The following is a 14929-nucleotide window of genomic DNA, read 5'->3' as shown; positions in this document are numbered from 1 at the left end:
TGGCCGGCTCTGAGGCTTCTCGGCACCCACCAAACGTGTGTCGTGTGCCGGTGGTATTCCCAGGGAGTTCAGGGGCCACACTCAGCCTCTCCCGGGGCTGCCCCGACGATGACCGCGGACGGTTCTCAGAGGCGGGCAGAGGAGCGAGCAAAGCTGCTTTCCATCAACCCAGTGAAGCCAGGCAAAGATGCGAAAAGTAGACAATCAGAAGCCATTTCTGTCCTCAGGGAGCGAGCACAGGTCTGCCCCACAAGTGCTCAGTGAATACGCCTCTCTTTGTCATTCATAATATTTATTTTGGAAAAATATTTTAAAATGGATTTTCTTCATTAACAAAACAGTAAAAAACTCAAATAACATTTGCACAATATTCCATAAATACATTTATATACAAAAAAATATAGTCACATAGACCCGAAGTGCCTTTGTACATATTTACCAAAAATTTAAATTATAAAAAATGAACATCACAAAATACTCAAGCTTTACAGATATCATGAAAAATATTTTTACAAGTCCAAAAAATAACACACATTTTTCCACCTAGAAAAAACACATTTTAGTATCAAAAAGGACGATAAAGGCAGTGTTTGTGATTCCAATTCAAGAAAAGACTGGCTCATAAGAATCCAAGATATACACTTCAGGCAGTGCATGCTCCGTATGTAGTAATTCAGTCCATTCATTTAAATATATATTTTTTAAAAAGCAACTGTCCATAGTGCAATGGAAACACCCTAAAAGGCAGTGCAACAGGCCCCCTTGGACGCTGCCGAGCTGCAGCCCGCGCCGCGTCCCCGGCCGGCCTCCGGGAGAGAACCGGCTCCGTCCGAATCGGTTCTCAGCAGCAGTCCGTGGGTCTCCCTCTCCTCTTTCAAGCAGCATCCTTGGGGCATATATCCTTGGAATTTTATTTATTTTTAAGAGAAACGGGGATTTTGCCATATCACTTCCTTTTTACACCTAGAGGGACCCACAAGATAGAATGGGAAGTTAGTTCCAGAGGGAGGTCAGCATCCTCTGACTTCTCCACCCGCTTCCGTCCTGAGGCCAGACCCGGACAGCCGCAGTCCCTCGCACTGCACACTGACCTCAGTCGCTATGACACACTCATCTTTCTCCTCTGATATGACGAACACCGACTGGTACTTTGTGTCTTTTGAAGTGGAATACACAGAGTCCGGCCTCTTTCTTTCAGATGCTTCTCCACTAAAAGGAAAGTAAAAGAGAACCACAATAAGCATGTGGAGATATTTCTGCATAAGAAAATGACCAGCACTTGGTGAAAAGACGCCAGTGGGCCCTCCTGCCCAGCCTGCAGCGCCCCGAGCGTCAGGGCCCCTCCCAGGCTGGCCTTCCCACGCGTCCCCTCCCGGCCCACAGCACGCACCCCCCACCCCCGTGTCAGGGCCCCCTCCCAGGCTGGCCTTCCCACGCATCCCCTCCCGGCCCACAGCACGCACCCCCGGGGCGTTGGGGCGCTCTTCTCCTCCCCTGCAGAGCCCTGGGGCTGGCACTTAGCATCACGCTTGCTGTGAGGGTCCCTGACGGAGGCGGCAGCGTCACCCTTGAGGTCCTGCACCAGGTTATAATCCACAGCAGGGTAGCGGGCCTTCAGACCATTCTTATCAGCCCCATGGTCCCCGTGGAAGTCAACTTTCTTGTTGGTGTTCTTAATCTGCGTGGCCCCAATGACGCTGACAGAGATGTCCTTCTCACGCTGGCAGTTGGCCAGGTTGTTCATGGTCTCCGTCTCCCCACGGCACGGCTCAGCAGGGGGCCGGTCCTTCTGCAGCCTGAGCCGCACGCAGACCACCACAGCGGCACAGCCCAGCAGCAGCATGAGGACAAGCACCACGCCAGCACAGACGGCCACCCAGGGGAAGGGCCCAGCCTGGCCCTCCACGTACTTCTCGGTGAGATCCACCACCACCGGGCCTGGGGGTGGCTCAGGCAGCAGGAATTGGCAGTTGGGGCCCCCGTAGCCCCGGGCACACTCACACAGGTAGCGCCGGTCCCTCTCGTGGCAGGTGGCCCCATTGTGGCAGGGCGCGTGCTCACACCTGCTGACAGGGGCACTGCAGTTCCTGCCTGTGTAACCCGGGGGACAGGTGCAGGAGTACTCATTCACGCCGTCCCTGCAGGTGCCCCCGTTGGCACATGGGGAGGAGGCACAGTCGTCCACGTTGTCTTCGCAGTGCCTCCCGGAGAAGCCAGCCTGGCAGCGGCACAGGTAAGCATCACCAAGGTCCACACACTGTGCACCTGGAACACAGGACACATCTGTGTCTGCCCCTGCATCATACCCCAGAGATGCAAGACAGACCAGCCAGCCTGGGGCCTAAACCAGGTGGTAGCTACGTCCAACACAAGCCCGTGGGAAGGGTTCTGGTCTAGCTCAATCCGCCGTAAGACAGCTAGGACCTCCTGAGCGGGTCCGTTTTGGCAGGCACTGTGCACAATGCTTTGGCTGCACGATTGCACTCACCTTCCCAACATCCCACAAAGGCCCCGTTTGTAGATAAGGAAACGGAGCCTGAATGAGGCCGATGTGCTTGCCCACAGCTCCACAGTTAGTGAGAAGAGTGGGGTTGAAAACAGAAAGAAAAAGGAAGGAAGGAGGGAGTGGGAGAGACCTCTGTCCTTCCAAAGCCACGTCTGCTAAACCTCAAGCTATTCTGCCTCTAAAAATAAAGCATTCAGTGTTTCTGTTGGTTCCGTGGATAGAAACAAACAGGAGGCAAAGCTCGACCCCACAGGACTGCCACGCCTTCCATACAGCACGTGGGAAGCAAAGCTACAGGGATTCTTCTCCATCAGTTACGGTGGCCCAGCCTGTCTGGGGCCCAGCTTCACTCCTCTACCCACTCATACAGTAGCAGGGGGCCCGTCAACAGACCACACTTCGGCACACACAGACACACCAGACGGCGATGTTTGGGTGACAGAGCCCAGCCGGGCTTCCCTCCAAAAACAGAGTGTCTGGGTTGCCATTGGAGCACGACGTACTGAGTTATGGCCCAGACCCAGGCACCTGAGGTGCTGTATGACCTTGACAAGTCATCTCACCTCTCGGCCTCAGGCTTTCCCCGCAGAACGTGAGAATCCACTCTCCTGCCTGCCTTTCTTGCTCCCTGAGCATTTCCAAACTCAAGGATAAAATTTCTGTGAAGAGTTTCTGACTGTTTAGTTGAAAGGCTCCATAAACTCAGGGTAGCTTGCAAAATGATGTGCTTGGTTTGAAATTAAACGCATGTGCTTTTTAATGCGTTCTTATCAGTGTTGACCACTTGACAAAGTCTCAGAGCGGATGGGGCTGCCCTCCTACCATTAGAACAGGGTGAAGAGCTGCAGGAATCCACCTTCTTCTCACAGTTAAAGCCGGAGAAGCCCACAGGGCAGCGACAGGTGTACCCTCCCTCGGGGTTGTCTGAGCACCGTCCCCCGTTGAAGCAGGGGCCGTCGGCACATGCCATGGCACTTAGCTCACAGATTCTGCCGTAGAAGCCAGGTGGGCAGGTGCAAGAGTAGCTATTCTCAAGATCCTGTGTCATGGAGAAGAGAAAGAGCTTTCAAACATTGCTCCGGGAGACCCACATAGTCCATATCAAACCAAGGCCCCCGTTCAACAGGACGGCCCCCTGTGGCTGGACTCACCGTGCAGCTGCCTCCATTCCTGCAGGGGCTGGTGCCACACTCATCGATCTCTGTCTCACAATTGGCCCCTGAGTACCCAGGCCGGCAAGAGCAGGTGTAGCTCCCCTGGCCTGTGTTCGTGCAGGTGGCCCCATTCCGGCAGGGCTTGTGGTGTGTGCAGTAGTTCAGGTCTGCGAGGGGCAGAGACAGGAGGAGAGGGCAAGTCCTGGGTTAGACTCAGAGTCCTTGTTAAAGCCAGGGAAGCCCAGGGCTGCTAGATGGGGATGGGGGCTCACCCTGGTTGCAGAAGAGGCCACCCCAGCCCTCCTGGCAGTTACACTGCCAGGGCTGCTGACAGGTGCCGTGGAGACAGCCTGGGTACCGGATGCACTGGTCGCAGTACCTGCTCTGCCAGCCCACTCTGCACCTAGGAAGACAGCAGGACAGTCAGGTGGACACTGGCATCATTGGGCTCACAGTCACATGCCACCGACTCCTGAGACACTGCCTTCCAGCAGCTTCAACACTGTTGGCTCTCAAATGAGAGCCAGAACACTGTAATCTCCTTGGGGGCTTTCCAACATACCTAAGCCTCGGAGGGTCTGACTTCTGGGTATGAGGGCCACTAGGACAGCATTTTTAGAGACTCCCCAGATGGTCCTAATATGCCAAAAAGTTTGAGAATCCCTGAAGTGGACTCATTTTCTATGTCAATTCCTTGCAAACTGCTATCTATAAGTTTCCATATCCACTGAGGAGCTTAGGTGACTGACAACCCACGACTCTACATGTTTCTATATATTTACTAAGGAGAAACACCAGAATAACTGCTCCGACCCCTACAGTAGGCTAATCTTACCCGAGTTTTTCAAATGATCGCCTGGTGCTACTTTACAAACAGACTAGGTGTACAAGGGTAACCAGAAAAGGGAAACAGCACTTGTACAAACTTACTTGCACTCCCCTGGCTTGTCACAGAAGCCATGGTGCTCATCACATCCTGGCAAGCAGATTGCTACAAGCAAAGAGAACACACAGGGTCAAGCCCCACCCCAAGTGCCTCCCCAACATCACAGGGGCTGCTGCCACACGTGGGTGAGGCAAAACTTGTCCTGCTTGACTGGCGAACCCAGCTGAGTTAATCTCCATCTGTGGAGGACTGAAGGTCCTGCCCAGAAACTGCGGACTTCACTCAGACCCGGGATGAGCGTTCTTCTTAACACAGCGGCTCCAAGGACAAAAGAGCACGGAAGCCCCCGCCCCCACCCCATCCCCTTTTCTTCTGAGAGGGTCAGAAGTCCTTCCCCCTCCTCCTCCCCCACTTCCCAATTCTATGCACAAAGCTCCACCTCTTAATACCCAGAAAGTGTGTGTGTAGATAAGGGTGGACAGCTGGTATGCAGAGTACCAGGGCAGGACAGCTGCTCTATTGTCTCTGCTCCCCCGGCAGCTGCCCCAGCGCAACAATACCGCCTCCCCCGCCCCTCGCCCCCCACACCCCGGCGTGTACACACACGCGCGCGCGCGCACGCACGCACACGCGCGCGCACACGCACACACATAGGCGCGCGCACACGCGCGTACACGCACACACCCGCATGCCCGCGCGCGCTCTTTCCACCAATGGGAGCTGGCGTGCGTTCCTGCCGCCTATCCCCAGAGAGATCTAATCGATGGCACGCGCGAGCTGGGGGCGGGGAGAGACTCCAGTGTTTGAATAAGAAGAAAAAAGTTTAAGTTTATGGCTACCCCGCAGCGAAGAAGAGGAGGGAGGGGAGCACGAATGCCAGGCAGCAGCAGGCAGGCCAGAGGTCCCCGCGGGGGTGGGGGCTGAGGTTGAGCTGGCTTCCTTCACTGGGTTATGAAACTCCGCAAGTTTGTAAGACAACAGAGCCCGCTCGCGCCCAGGAGGAGCTCAAAACAATGACGCTGAGTGTGAAGACCTACCCTCACCCCAGGCACGGATCAACAGGGAGAAACTGCATCTCCCAGGCAAGACGTTCTGGGCCTACCGGGAGGGACTGGAGGTTCACCTGCTCCAGGGCAGGACAAGGAGAATTCCCAAGGGTTTCTGGGGAGCTCCAGGACCCACTCCACCCCCTACTAGAGGGAAACCTGATACCTGGGTGTGTGAAGCTTGAGCAGGCTGGAGAGAGGCCTACAGACCTGAGCCAGGCCCTGGAGCCGGCAGAACCCTCGCAAGCCTCCTACACTCCAGGGCATGGTTTCCTGCAACCCGCGCCACCACCCTGCCTGCCTGGAGAATACCCAATAATGGGGCAGGCAGGGCCTGTTTCATTTTGTGAAGGTCTTTCTTTGCCAGGCAGGATGCTATGTGAGCACCCACACAGGCAGATGGGTACGGTGCCCAACACTGACAGGTGGGCCCCTCGCCATCCTGCCCTTGCGGACCCAGGCCTCAACACACATTCTCTCCTGTCCACAGACCCCACGAGTGGAAAGGTCACTAACAATGTGTGTGCATCACGCAGAATATTTGCAAATACGCTCACTCTGCGAAGAGGCCAAGCACACCAACTCTGGAGAGAAAATGAAGCACTTTTCTAACGAGACACTGTCACAGCAAAGAGAACTGGTTTAAAGCATGCCCCTACACACACAAATGCTCCTCTCTGTTCCTCCCTTCCTTCCTCCCCTCCCTCTCCCTCAGGCTTACTTCCTGACCCCTGGCCCTGTCTCCAAAATCCTCCCTGATTAAGAAAGGCAGCTTCCCATAGCGGAAGTTAAAATGTCTGCGTTGACCCCAACCCTGCCACTGGCTAGCTGTGAGGTCTTAAGAAGTTTCTCCAGCTCTCTGGCCTTGGTTTCCCCATCAGAGCTCTACTCCAGTGCTGAAATCCCAGGATCCCACCAGCTCATAGAATACTCCCCCACTCCCCGGGAGCTCCAGCCTGGAAGTGGATCAAGGGAGGGAAGCAGAAACTCACGTTCAGTGCAATACTGGCCTTTCCAGCCGGGGTTGCAGACTTTTTCCCCTCTCTCCCCGCAGGTGAAGTGGCCAAAGGCATCATCTCGGGGTCGACAGAAGACAGAGCAGCCCTCCCCGTAGTAATGCTCATCACACACAAAGCGGTAGGAGTACTTGAGGTCTGTTCGGCCACTGCTGTGTAGGTCCTGAGACCACTCCTCACCCACAGTCAGGTGCCTCTGCGTGGCCAGGCGGCTGATGAGTCTTTCTGGGTTTTCTGTAGGAAGAGGATGCTCCCATTGGTTCTGACTAAGAATCCAGAGGCTTGGGACCTGGGGGAGCTGGAACTGATGTGTAATACAAGGGCAGGAGACCAAAGACCCTCCATCCTGGACCTCATGCAGGAATTTGCAGAATGAAAAGTATAGGAGCTCGTTTCTGGTGGAGATATGAAATCCAATGCATACTAACTGGGGAAGCAGTTTACTCAGTTTTGAAGTTTGGGGTTTGTTTTTACCTGTTGTGAGGTCATCAGGAGAATCTGTGTGGAGAGCTTCAATGATCAGGGAAAAGGTGCCCTGGAAGAAAGGGGGAGAAGACATAAGATAAAGCAGAAATGTTAAAAAACAAAACCAAAACAGAGGCACTGGGACAACCAGTCATTAAGGGCCTCCCATGCAGATCTGTGCGTGCCATGTGTCCAGAGGGGGGGTCTCTGCACAGCTCTGGCCTGTTTTCACATTCCTCAAGGAAATAGAAGAACTTTTTAAAGAGTGGTTTCCTGACGTGTTTTTTCAGCCTGTTAGTACAGGATATCACATTTAAAAAAAAAAAAAGAAGAAGAAAAGAAAAGAAAAGAAAAAAAGGAAAGAAAAGAGAAAAAAGAACAGAACAGAACAGAAAAGAAAAGAAAAGAAAAAAGAAAAAAGAAAAAAAAAAAGCCTGCGCAGGAGCAAAGGGCTGGAGGGGGGTTCTCATCAGTCTTGGTGGAGGGGGGAAACTACATGGAGAGCGCGAGGGCTGTCACGCTACCGGAGTAGCTCGACAGCCAACCCGTCTAGGGACAGGGACACGAGAACTCTCCCACGTGAAGAGGCCCATTTGACTTCGGGGCTAGGTACCGAGCCCAGATACGGGAAGGTCCCAGGTCCTCCGCCTCACCGTACCCCTGCCTGTCACTCTTCTGCCGCCTGAGGGGCATTCCGGGCGTGGAGGCAACGCTCCAGGCCTGGACCCGTCTGCCACCGCCCTGCAGACCACGGCGCCCACCTGCCCTGGCCTACCCCTCCGCGCCCCCGACGGTGAGCACCCCACCGTGCCTGGCGCGGGGCTGACCCGCCGCCGGGTCCTCCCTGTCCTCCCCGCACCGCCCCGCAGGTGCAGCGCTCACCGGCCAGGTGAAGCCGAAGGGGAAACGGATGGGGTTGCTAAAGGCGGGGTCGGCGCCGGCTCCATCCGGCAGGCTGAAGGAGTCGACGCCCAGCACCGGCGTGACGGCGCTGCCGTAGGTGCAGGGCGGCTCGGGAGACACGCTGGCCTGGTAGTGCTTGAGGCACACGCGGAAGAAGGTCCTGCAGGCGCACGGCGGCGGCCCCGCGCCCCCGCGGCAGCAGTTGCGGTTTCCCAGCAGCCCCTTCTTGTTGACGAACTCCTGCAGCTTCAGTTCGAACACCCCGGAGCTCCAGACCTGCGGGGGGAACGACGAGGACGTGAGGACGTGAGGACGTGAGGGCGCAGGGCGGTGGGGGCGCGCGGATCCCGCGCTCCGGGCTTCGCTTTCGGGTTGACAGCTCGCGTCGCTGGCCCTGCTCTCCACCGCTCTGCCCGCGCGCGGCCTGCGCCCCGGGTGGCCTCCGGGGTACCCCCACTGACAACCTACCTGACAGCAGGGCCCTGTAGACCCCACCTCACAACTTACCTGACACAGCAGGGCTGACACCACGGCGAGGGCTAGGGCGCACCGACGGCCCATGGTGCACCGCTGGACTCGCTCGATCTTCTGTGCCCTCCCCCTCTTCTTAAAACAGCAAGGAGTGCACGGGGGTGGCCGTGCCCCGAGGAGCGTGGGCAGAGAAGCGCCGCCGCTTGGCCCCAGGCTGGGATAATCAGGACTTCTTTCTTCAGAAGCTCGTCTCTCTTTCGGAGGCTGCGGTTCTTTAGATCCGCCCTTCGGTGGTGACGGCAACTCTGGGGATGCACGAGAAAAAAAGGCTCGCTCGGAGAGATTGCTAGTGGAGCCGCAACTTTCGGTTTTCCTCCTCTTTCTTCCAATCCACGAGTAGGTAAGGGTCCTCTGCTTCCTGGTTTTGTCTCAAGCTTCTTTGAAGGAAAAAAAAAAAAAGGGAGAGAGAAAGCGTCCAGATATTCAGCTTAATTCCCAAAGAGCTGCCGAGGCTTCCTCCGAGTCCGATTAGAAAGCCGCGGTCTGGAAATCCCACGGGCGAGGCGATAATCCCGGGGCCCCAGCGGAGCGCGCGCAGGGACGCCCGGCCTCCGGCGGCGGGTGTGCGCGGCGCGCCCTGCGGCTCGGGCCCGTGTCACTCGGCGGCGGCGGTCGTTCCGGGAGCGTCCTGAACTCTTGTCCCCTGCGCCCCCGCGGAGACACGCGTCTTCCCGAGGAACCCAGCCGGTGCCATCCACGTAAACAGCACGGGGTCCGAGCGCAGGGTGGCGGGTGGCGGGTGGCGGGCGGCGGGCGGAGGCGCTGCGCCACGGCTACGCGTCCTCTGCGCGCTCAGCCCGGCCGCTCTCCGCGGGTGCGCGCCGAGGTCTGCGCTCGCCGGCGCCGGCTGCCCTTATATCCAGCCGGCCGTCCGCATGGCTAATGAGATGCAAATGAGCAGCCCCCCAATCTGGCGAGAGCTGTCACAAAGGAGCCACTTTTCCAAACCCTCCTCTCAATGGATCGCCAAATGGTCAGTGAGCTGTAAAATGTGCAACCTCCTCCCCGCCCCCACACCTCCCCGCCCCCGGCCCTCCTCTGCCCCCGCCCCCAGCCCCCCGCCTTCCTCCGCACCACACAAAACGCGCTCATTTACATTCCTGCAAAATGTTCGCCGCGAGAATCCTCTCCACTCCCGAGGCGGGGGCCATCGCCCCGGCCCCTTGGCTCTCCCGCCGGCCACAGGCTCGCGGAGGCCCGCGGGGACACGCGGGGACGCGCGGGGGCGGCGCTGCGCCTCCAGCCCCGCCGACTGCAGCCGGGCTGGAGCGGCCGGACGCGGCCTGGGAAACTCTCCCGGCTGCAGCGGCGTCCGCCCGCCGTCTCCCCGCGTGGGCCGTGTCCCGGGGTCTGGGGCGCCGGGGCCGCCCCTTCTCCAGGGCAGCCTCTTCCTGCGGAGGAGCCTCGGGGGGCGGGGGCCGGGGGCACGGTAGGAACGGGGCTGGCGCGAGCAGGGGGCAGAGGGTGGCGAGAGCAGCGGCAGTTTGGGGAAGTTTGGGAAGAAGGTCTGACACCGGCAAGCCGCCGGCCGAGGACGGCGACTCTGCGTCTGGGAGCGCAGAGCCCGCATGCAGGGCAGGGCTAGGGGCGAGCGCGGCGCTCCACGGGACCCCGGAGTCCCCACGCCCACGGTGTCCCTGCACCTCTCCGAGGCCGCTGGTGGGGGCGGGGTCTGGGGATCGATCCCCACCCCCCAGCAGGGAGATCCCGAAGCCTCAAAGTAGTCCCCCCACCCCATCCCGCGCGCGCGCGCACACACACACACACACACACACACACGCGTCCTTCCCGGAGCGATTCTCGACTACCACCACCTTTCCTGGGTGTCCAGACCCTCTCTCCTGGGTATTCCCCCCTCGGCCTCCCTCCGCTTGGTAAAAAGTGAGTTTGGTGTGTGTCGTTCGCGTGGCTGTCATTAAGGCACTCTGTTATTGTGCGAGGCTGAATCAGTGGCTCTTTGTGCGCTCAGCTGTATGGTAATGCAGACCGCACCTGCTCCCCGCACAATGCCGAGAGAAAGAGCTCCCCTCCGCGCGCGCCGCGGCCTCTGCAACAATGTCCGGCACATGTTCTAAAGACCCTCCAGCCCGGCCCCCCCCCACCCGAAATCTTTACACAACCATCACCTTATTAGGTTTTTACACGTCCATCAGACACTAGAACTTTTGTTTTCATTTTTTTAAAGGGAAATGAGTTTATTGGGAGGGCCGAGAACACACGTATCACACAATGAATTATCTAAATTGCTCTCATGCTTTCAGGCTCAATGCAGAATTAAGGTGGGGCATAGACTCCTACTCTGGCATCCAGCTTTATGCTGGGCACACTTCGAGGTCTCTTTCCCAACCCTGTCTGCTCCTCCTCAGCCTCCCCCAGCACCTATGGCAGCTTCATGAGGATGGAAGGTGTGACTGTTGGAGTAAATGTCACTCTGTTTGCGGCACAGCCCCAGGGTTCCTGGCCACTATGGCCTCACTGCAGGTGCGCTACGGCCACCTTATTGGTGGGAGCTGGCACTGTCCTTGCAAAATGTGATTTTCGTTGCAGCAGGTGTGGAGATCACAAAGTATCGTGTTATGCACAGGAAGAGGGAAAATACCAAGTAAAACCACTCTAAACAGCAATCTAAAAATCCCTTGGTGAAGTCAGCCATGGCCATCCCTCTCTGGCTGTTGGGCAACAAGAACCTTGATTCTTTGGCTCACGAATACCTGTAAAGTTTCTGGATTGACAGATATGTACGCTTTAGGTTTTCCACTGCTGCCTCATAGAGAAGCAAAGAATTAGTCAAAAATAATGTGCGGGGTGAGGTGAGAAAGGCAGGCTTGGACTCCACCAGAACCCCCTACTGTTTGGTTTGGAACAAATGGAGACTTCAAAGATACTGCACCCCCAGGATGGTGGCAATCCCAGTGTGGCCACCCTTTGCGGACTTTGTAAGGGTGTGCTATATCCCCACAGGGCTGGGTCAGCATGAATCCTAATTTAATCTTGCCACCTAGTGTCAGCATCCTTTTTTCACTACATCCATGTTTCCTCTGAAAGCTAATTTCTGAGAACTTTGCTCTCTACAGCATAGAAGCTGGTGTGTGTGTGTGGGGGGGAGAGAGAGAGAGAGAGAGAGAGAGATGGGGGGAGAGAGAGGGATGGGGGGGTGAGAGGGTTCCAGGAGCAGGGGAGCCACAAAAGAAGAAAGGAATGTGAGCTCTAAATCCTCTGTGCCTCTGAGACGAAGAGTAGATTTCAGTAAGAAATGAAATTTCAGGAACCTTTTAATTAGAAAATGGAAGTGGGAAACAGTCTCATTTGAATGCCTGTTTAGAAAACTGGAAATAAAAAGTTCCACGCGCAAGGGCTTAAACCTTGGGGGAAAAAGACTTGCCCCAAATCTCTAACAAACCCCCCTCAGTATCAAGTATTTGTTAAATTGACGTGGCACAGATTTCTCGATTACAGCGGCAAAGCGGAACTGAAAGGCATCGTAAAATCCATCAGAATCCTGCCCAAAGCGCTCATTCTTTTCCAACTTAATTTATGCCACGCGATTCTGTATTGGGGAAATCAAGCAGAAAGCCCTTTTCTTCTCTTTCCTCCTCCTCCTGTTCTTTCCTCTTCTTTCTTCTTCCTCCTCTCTCCTCTCTGTCCTCCTCCTCATCATCATCCTTCTCCTTCTCCTCTCCTCCTCCTCCTCCTCCTTCTTCTTCTCTCTCTCTCTCCCTCTCCCTCTTCCCCCACCTCACGCTGGTCCCTCTCCCCCTCTCCCTTTCAAAGCTGAGCTAACGGGAGACTGTTTAACTTCTGTGTTTCTGTAGGGGCCTGTTGTAGTTTAACTCCTGCACACCAGTAGCTGAGATGAACAAAGGAGAGACTCGAGGTCCAACTATTCATCCTTTCTTTGCACTTTAATTTTCATTGATTGGGAAGACAAGGGGAGCCCTTAGGGATTCAGGCTGAAGGGGGATGACACGCCTTTAGACGCCATCAGCCCCCTAGCCAGCCATCTGCTCCAAACCAAATGGCGTTTTTTCACTCCCTAACTGCATGTCTCTATACTCCCGCAACGAAGCGCTCTGAACCCCCTAAATGCAGGAGAGAGCTTAAGCTAGAGTATGTTAAAAGGCTTGCCTCCACATTGGCCCTAGCAGCCAGATTCCCTCCTCCCTGCACACCATAAATCCTCACCTTGCTCATTAGGAAAAAGCAGGAAACTTTCTTTTAAATACTTTTTGATTTCTCAGCAAATTTACTGTACAAAGTGAGGCTCATTAGGGCTTAGAAGGCACCCAATCCATCAGGCACAGGAGAGGACAGAGAGATTTGCCGCCTGGTGGTGGTGGTTTATTTTTGCCAGGCGTGCATAGCTCATAGCCTAAATAAACCCAGTGGCTAGGGTAGGCTCAGGTTGTATGATCAGAACCATGGCCACAACTACAGCTAAGTTCTGTTTACTGAAGACCCTGATTATTTTCCCCACCATTTTATTTGGGCACTTGGGAAGAAAAGCTCACAGCTCCCATTTTATAAAATTAAATATGCCAGTCCTCAACCAAATGCCGTGGTCACCCAAACCTGATTCAATCCCCTTTTGCCCAAAGAAAGGTTCTATTCTCAAGGTATGTGTGTGGTAGGGGTTGTGGGTAGAGGGAGGAGGGTCAGGGCAGATTGCAAAAAACAATGCCCAGAATAGGCTGCAGACTCTAAGCCAGCCACAGGTTCAGTTTTCTGTGTAAACAAGCCTGGAGACTGGAGTGGTGTTTCTGTTTTCTTAGACCAACTGAATACTGTATACCCAACAGAGAGGTTCTCTTATTCCTAAGAAGAATTAAGGTCCTTGTTCTGAACAACAAAATAAAAAACTTCCAAGCAGCAAATCTGGTGTTGATCAAACATGCCAGGTTATCTGAAGAAGAAGTGGGGGGGAGGAGGCCTAAAACATGTTTATTAATCGGCATACATCCCCCACCAATACATCCTATCTACCATCCCTTCTCCATCAGTCACAGTTTGGGAATCTTTTTTTTTTAAACCATACAATGCTATTACAGTACCATTGACTATATTCCCCCTGCTGTACCTTCCACACCCCTGACTTACTCCACAACCTCCCACAGCAATTTGGGAATCCTAAAGTGGGTAAAATCGCAGGGGAATTGGCCAGCTTGCTGTGAATATAGAAAGCTCTTCCAGGTATCTACAGTAACCCTCTACCTGTATGGTGTAGCTATTATGGACATTTACTTCTTACTTCTTAAGCTGTCTTGAGAACCACATCCCAGAGACATGTGAACATTTACAAGACACACACTGACCCCAGTGTCTATACAGATTTGTTTAGACTTGATGGAGCTATGTGTGAATCTCTCTAGTTGAAGGAACATTCTGACCTAAGCCACCATTCATACCCAGCTGGGAAAAAGAAGGGGGGGGCGGGCTCACATTTAGACACCGGAGGCTTCCCTGTTGCTGGGGAATAAACACCACATCTCAAACCCAGTGAGGCCCCATCCCATAGCTTCTTCTGACCTCCTTGGCGGCAGCCCCCTCAAAGCAGAGCTGGCCCCACAGACAGCCAGGACAGCAACCACGGGCCCCAGGTTCATGTCGGGCGGGCGGGGATGGGGGTGGCAGGAGGACAGAGCCTAGCGGGAGAAGCAACGGCCCTGACAGTTTCTCCGAAAGCTTTCCCTTCTAAGCGCAGCCTGGGCCGCTGGAAACCCCTTGAGTGGGACGGTGGCCCGGCCTTCCCTGTGGGGCAGGGTCATGGCGTGTCATATAACCTTTCCTTTTGAATGGGGCCGGCGGCCGTGGCGCGGAAAGGAAGGAACGTCCCAACCCCACGTGGTTGGTTTGTTTCGTTTGGTTGTCGGGGTGCCGCGCACGGGGGACACCCCACCTCCGCCGGCGCGGGGGCGGCGGGTAGAGGCCTCAGGTCTGCAGCAAGTTGCAAAGGCATGTGCTGATTTGCATGAGAAAGGGCGAGTCGCGTGCTCAGCTGGCGGCCCCGGCGCAGATGACGGGTCCCCACCCCCCGCGCCGCTCCCCTCCCCCGCCCAGGGCCGCGGCCGCCGCTTCCCGAACCCGCGGATCATCTGCTCGGGCTGTCCCGCGCTCATCTCCATGACAAAGCGCGTGTTTACCTGGCCCAGCACCGGCGGGCACGCCTTTGTCCCGGATCGGATGACCGCGCAGCTGCTCCCGCCGCCGCGCGCCCGCCCCGAGTGGCCCCTCGGAACTTTGCAGCGATTGAGCGCGCCAGGACCGGGAGGGGGGCGTGGGGCCCGGGAGGGGCTGTGCCGGACGCTGGCGCAGTGCCGGAGGGCTTCCCAGAGGTGGTGGCGGCGCCGGGCCCGACGCTGGTTCCAAGCAGTGTCTGTGCGGGGTCTCAAGGGCCAGGCGGGCATGGACGTCACCCCCCCCCCCCC

General features: G+C 56.0%; 1 protein-coding gene across 2 annotated transcripts; it reads right to left on the bottom strand.

Annotated features, from left to right (window-relative positions):
* Positions 1-275: 275 nt before the first annotated feature.
* Positions 276-9235, bottom strand: DLL1 (delta like canonical Notch ligand 1). Of its 2 annotated transcripts, XM_044379960.3 has the most exons (11): positions 8484-9235; positions 7956-8252; positions 7083-7143; positions 6585-6842; positions 4591-4651; positions 3933-4063; positions 3658-3827; positions 3329-3545; positions 1464-2265; positions 1092-1209; positions 276-963 (listed from the first exon to the last, which is right to left on the bottom strand). In XM_044379960.3, the coding sequence occupies exons 1-11, from the start codon at positions 8535-8537 to the stop codon at positions 958-960; spliced, it is 2175 nt and encodes a 724-aa protein (XP_044235895.1). In that variant the 5' UTR covers positions 8538-9235; the 3' UTR covers positions 276-957. The 2 variants fall into 2 exon arrangements, with proteins under 2 accessions (XP_044235895.1, XP_026343722.1); XM_026487937.4 differs by having other exon boundaries at positions 276-1209.
* Positions 9236-14929: the final 5694 nt, after the last annotated feature.

This window comes from Ursus arctos, unplaced genomic scaffold (genome assembly GCF_023065955.2).
Source record: "Ursus arctos isolate Adak ecotype North America unplaced genomic scaffold, UrsArc2.0 scaffold_13, whole genome shotgun sequence".
Lineage (NCBI taxonomy): Eukaryota > Metazoa > Chordata > Mammalia > Carnivora > Ursidae > Ursus > Ursus arctos.
Note: the sequence above shows the minus strand (reverse complement) of the source record. Positions and strands in the feature narration are given on the sequence as shown.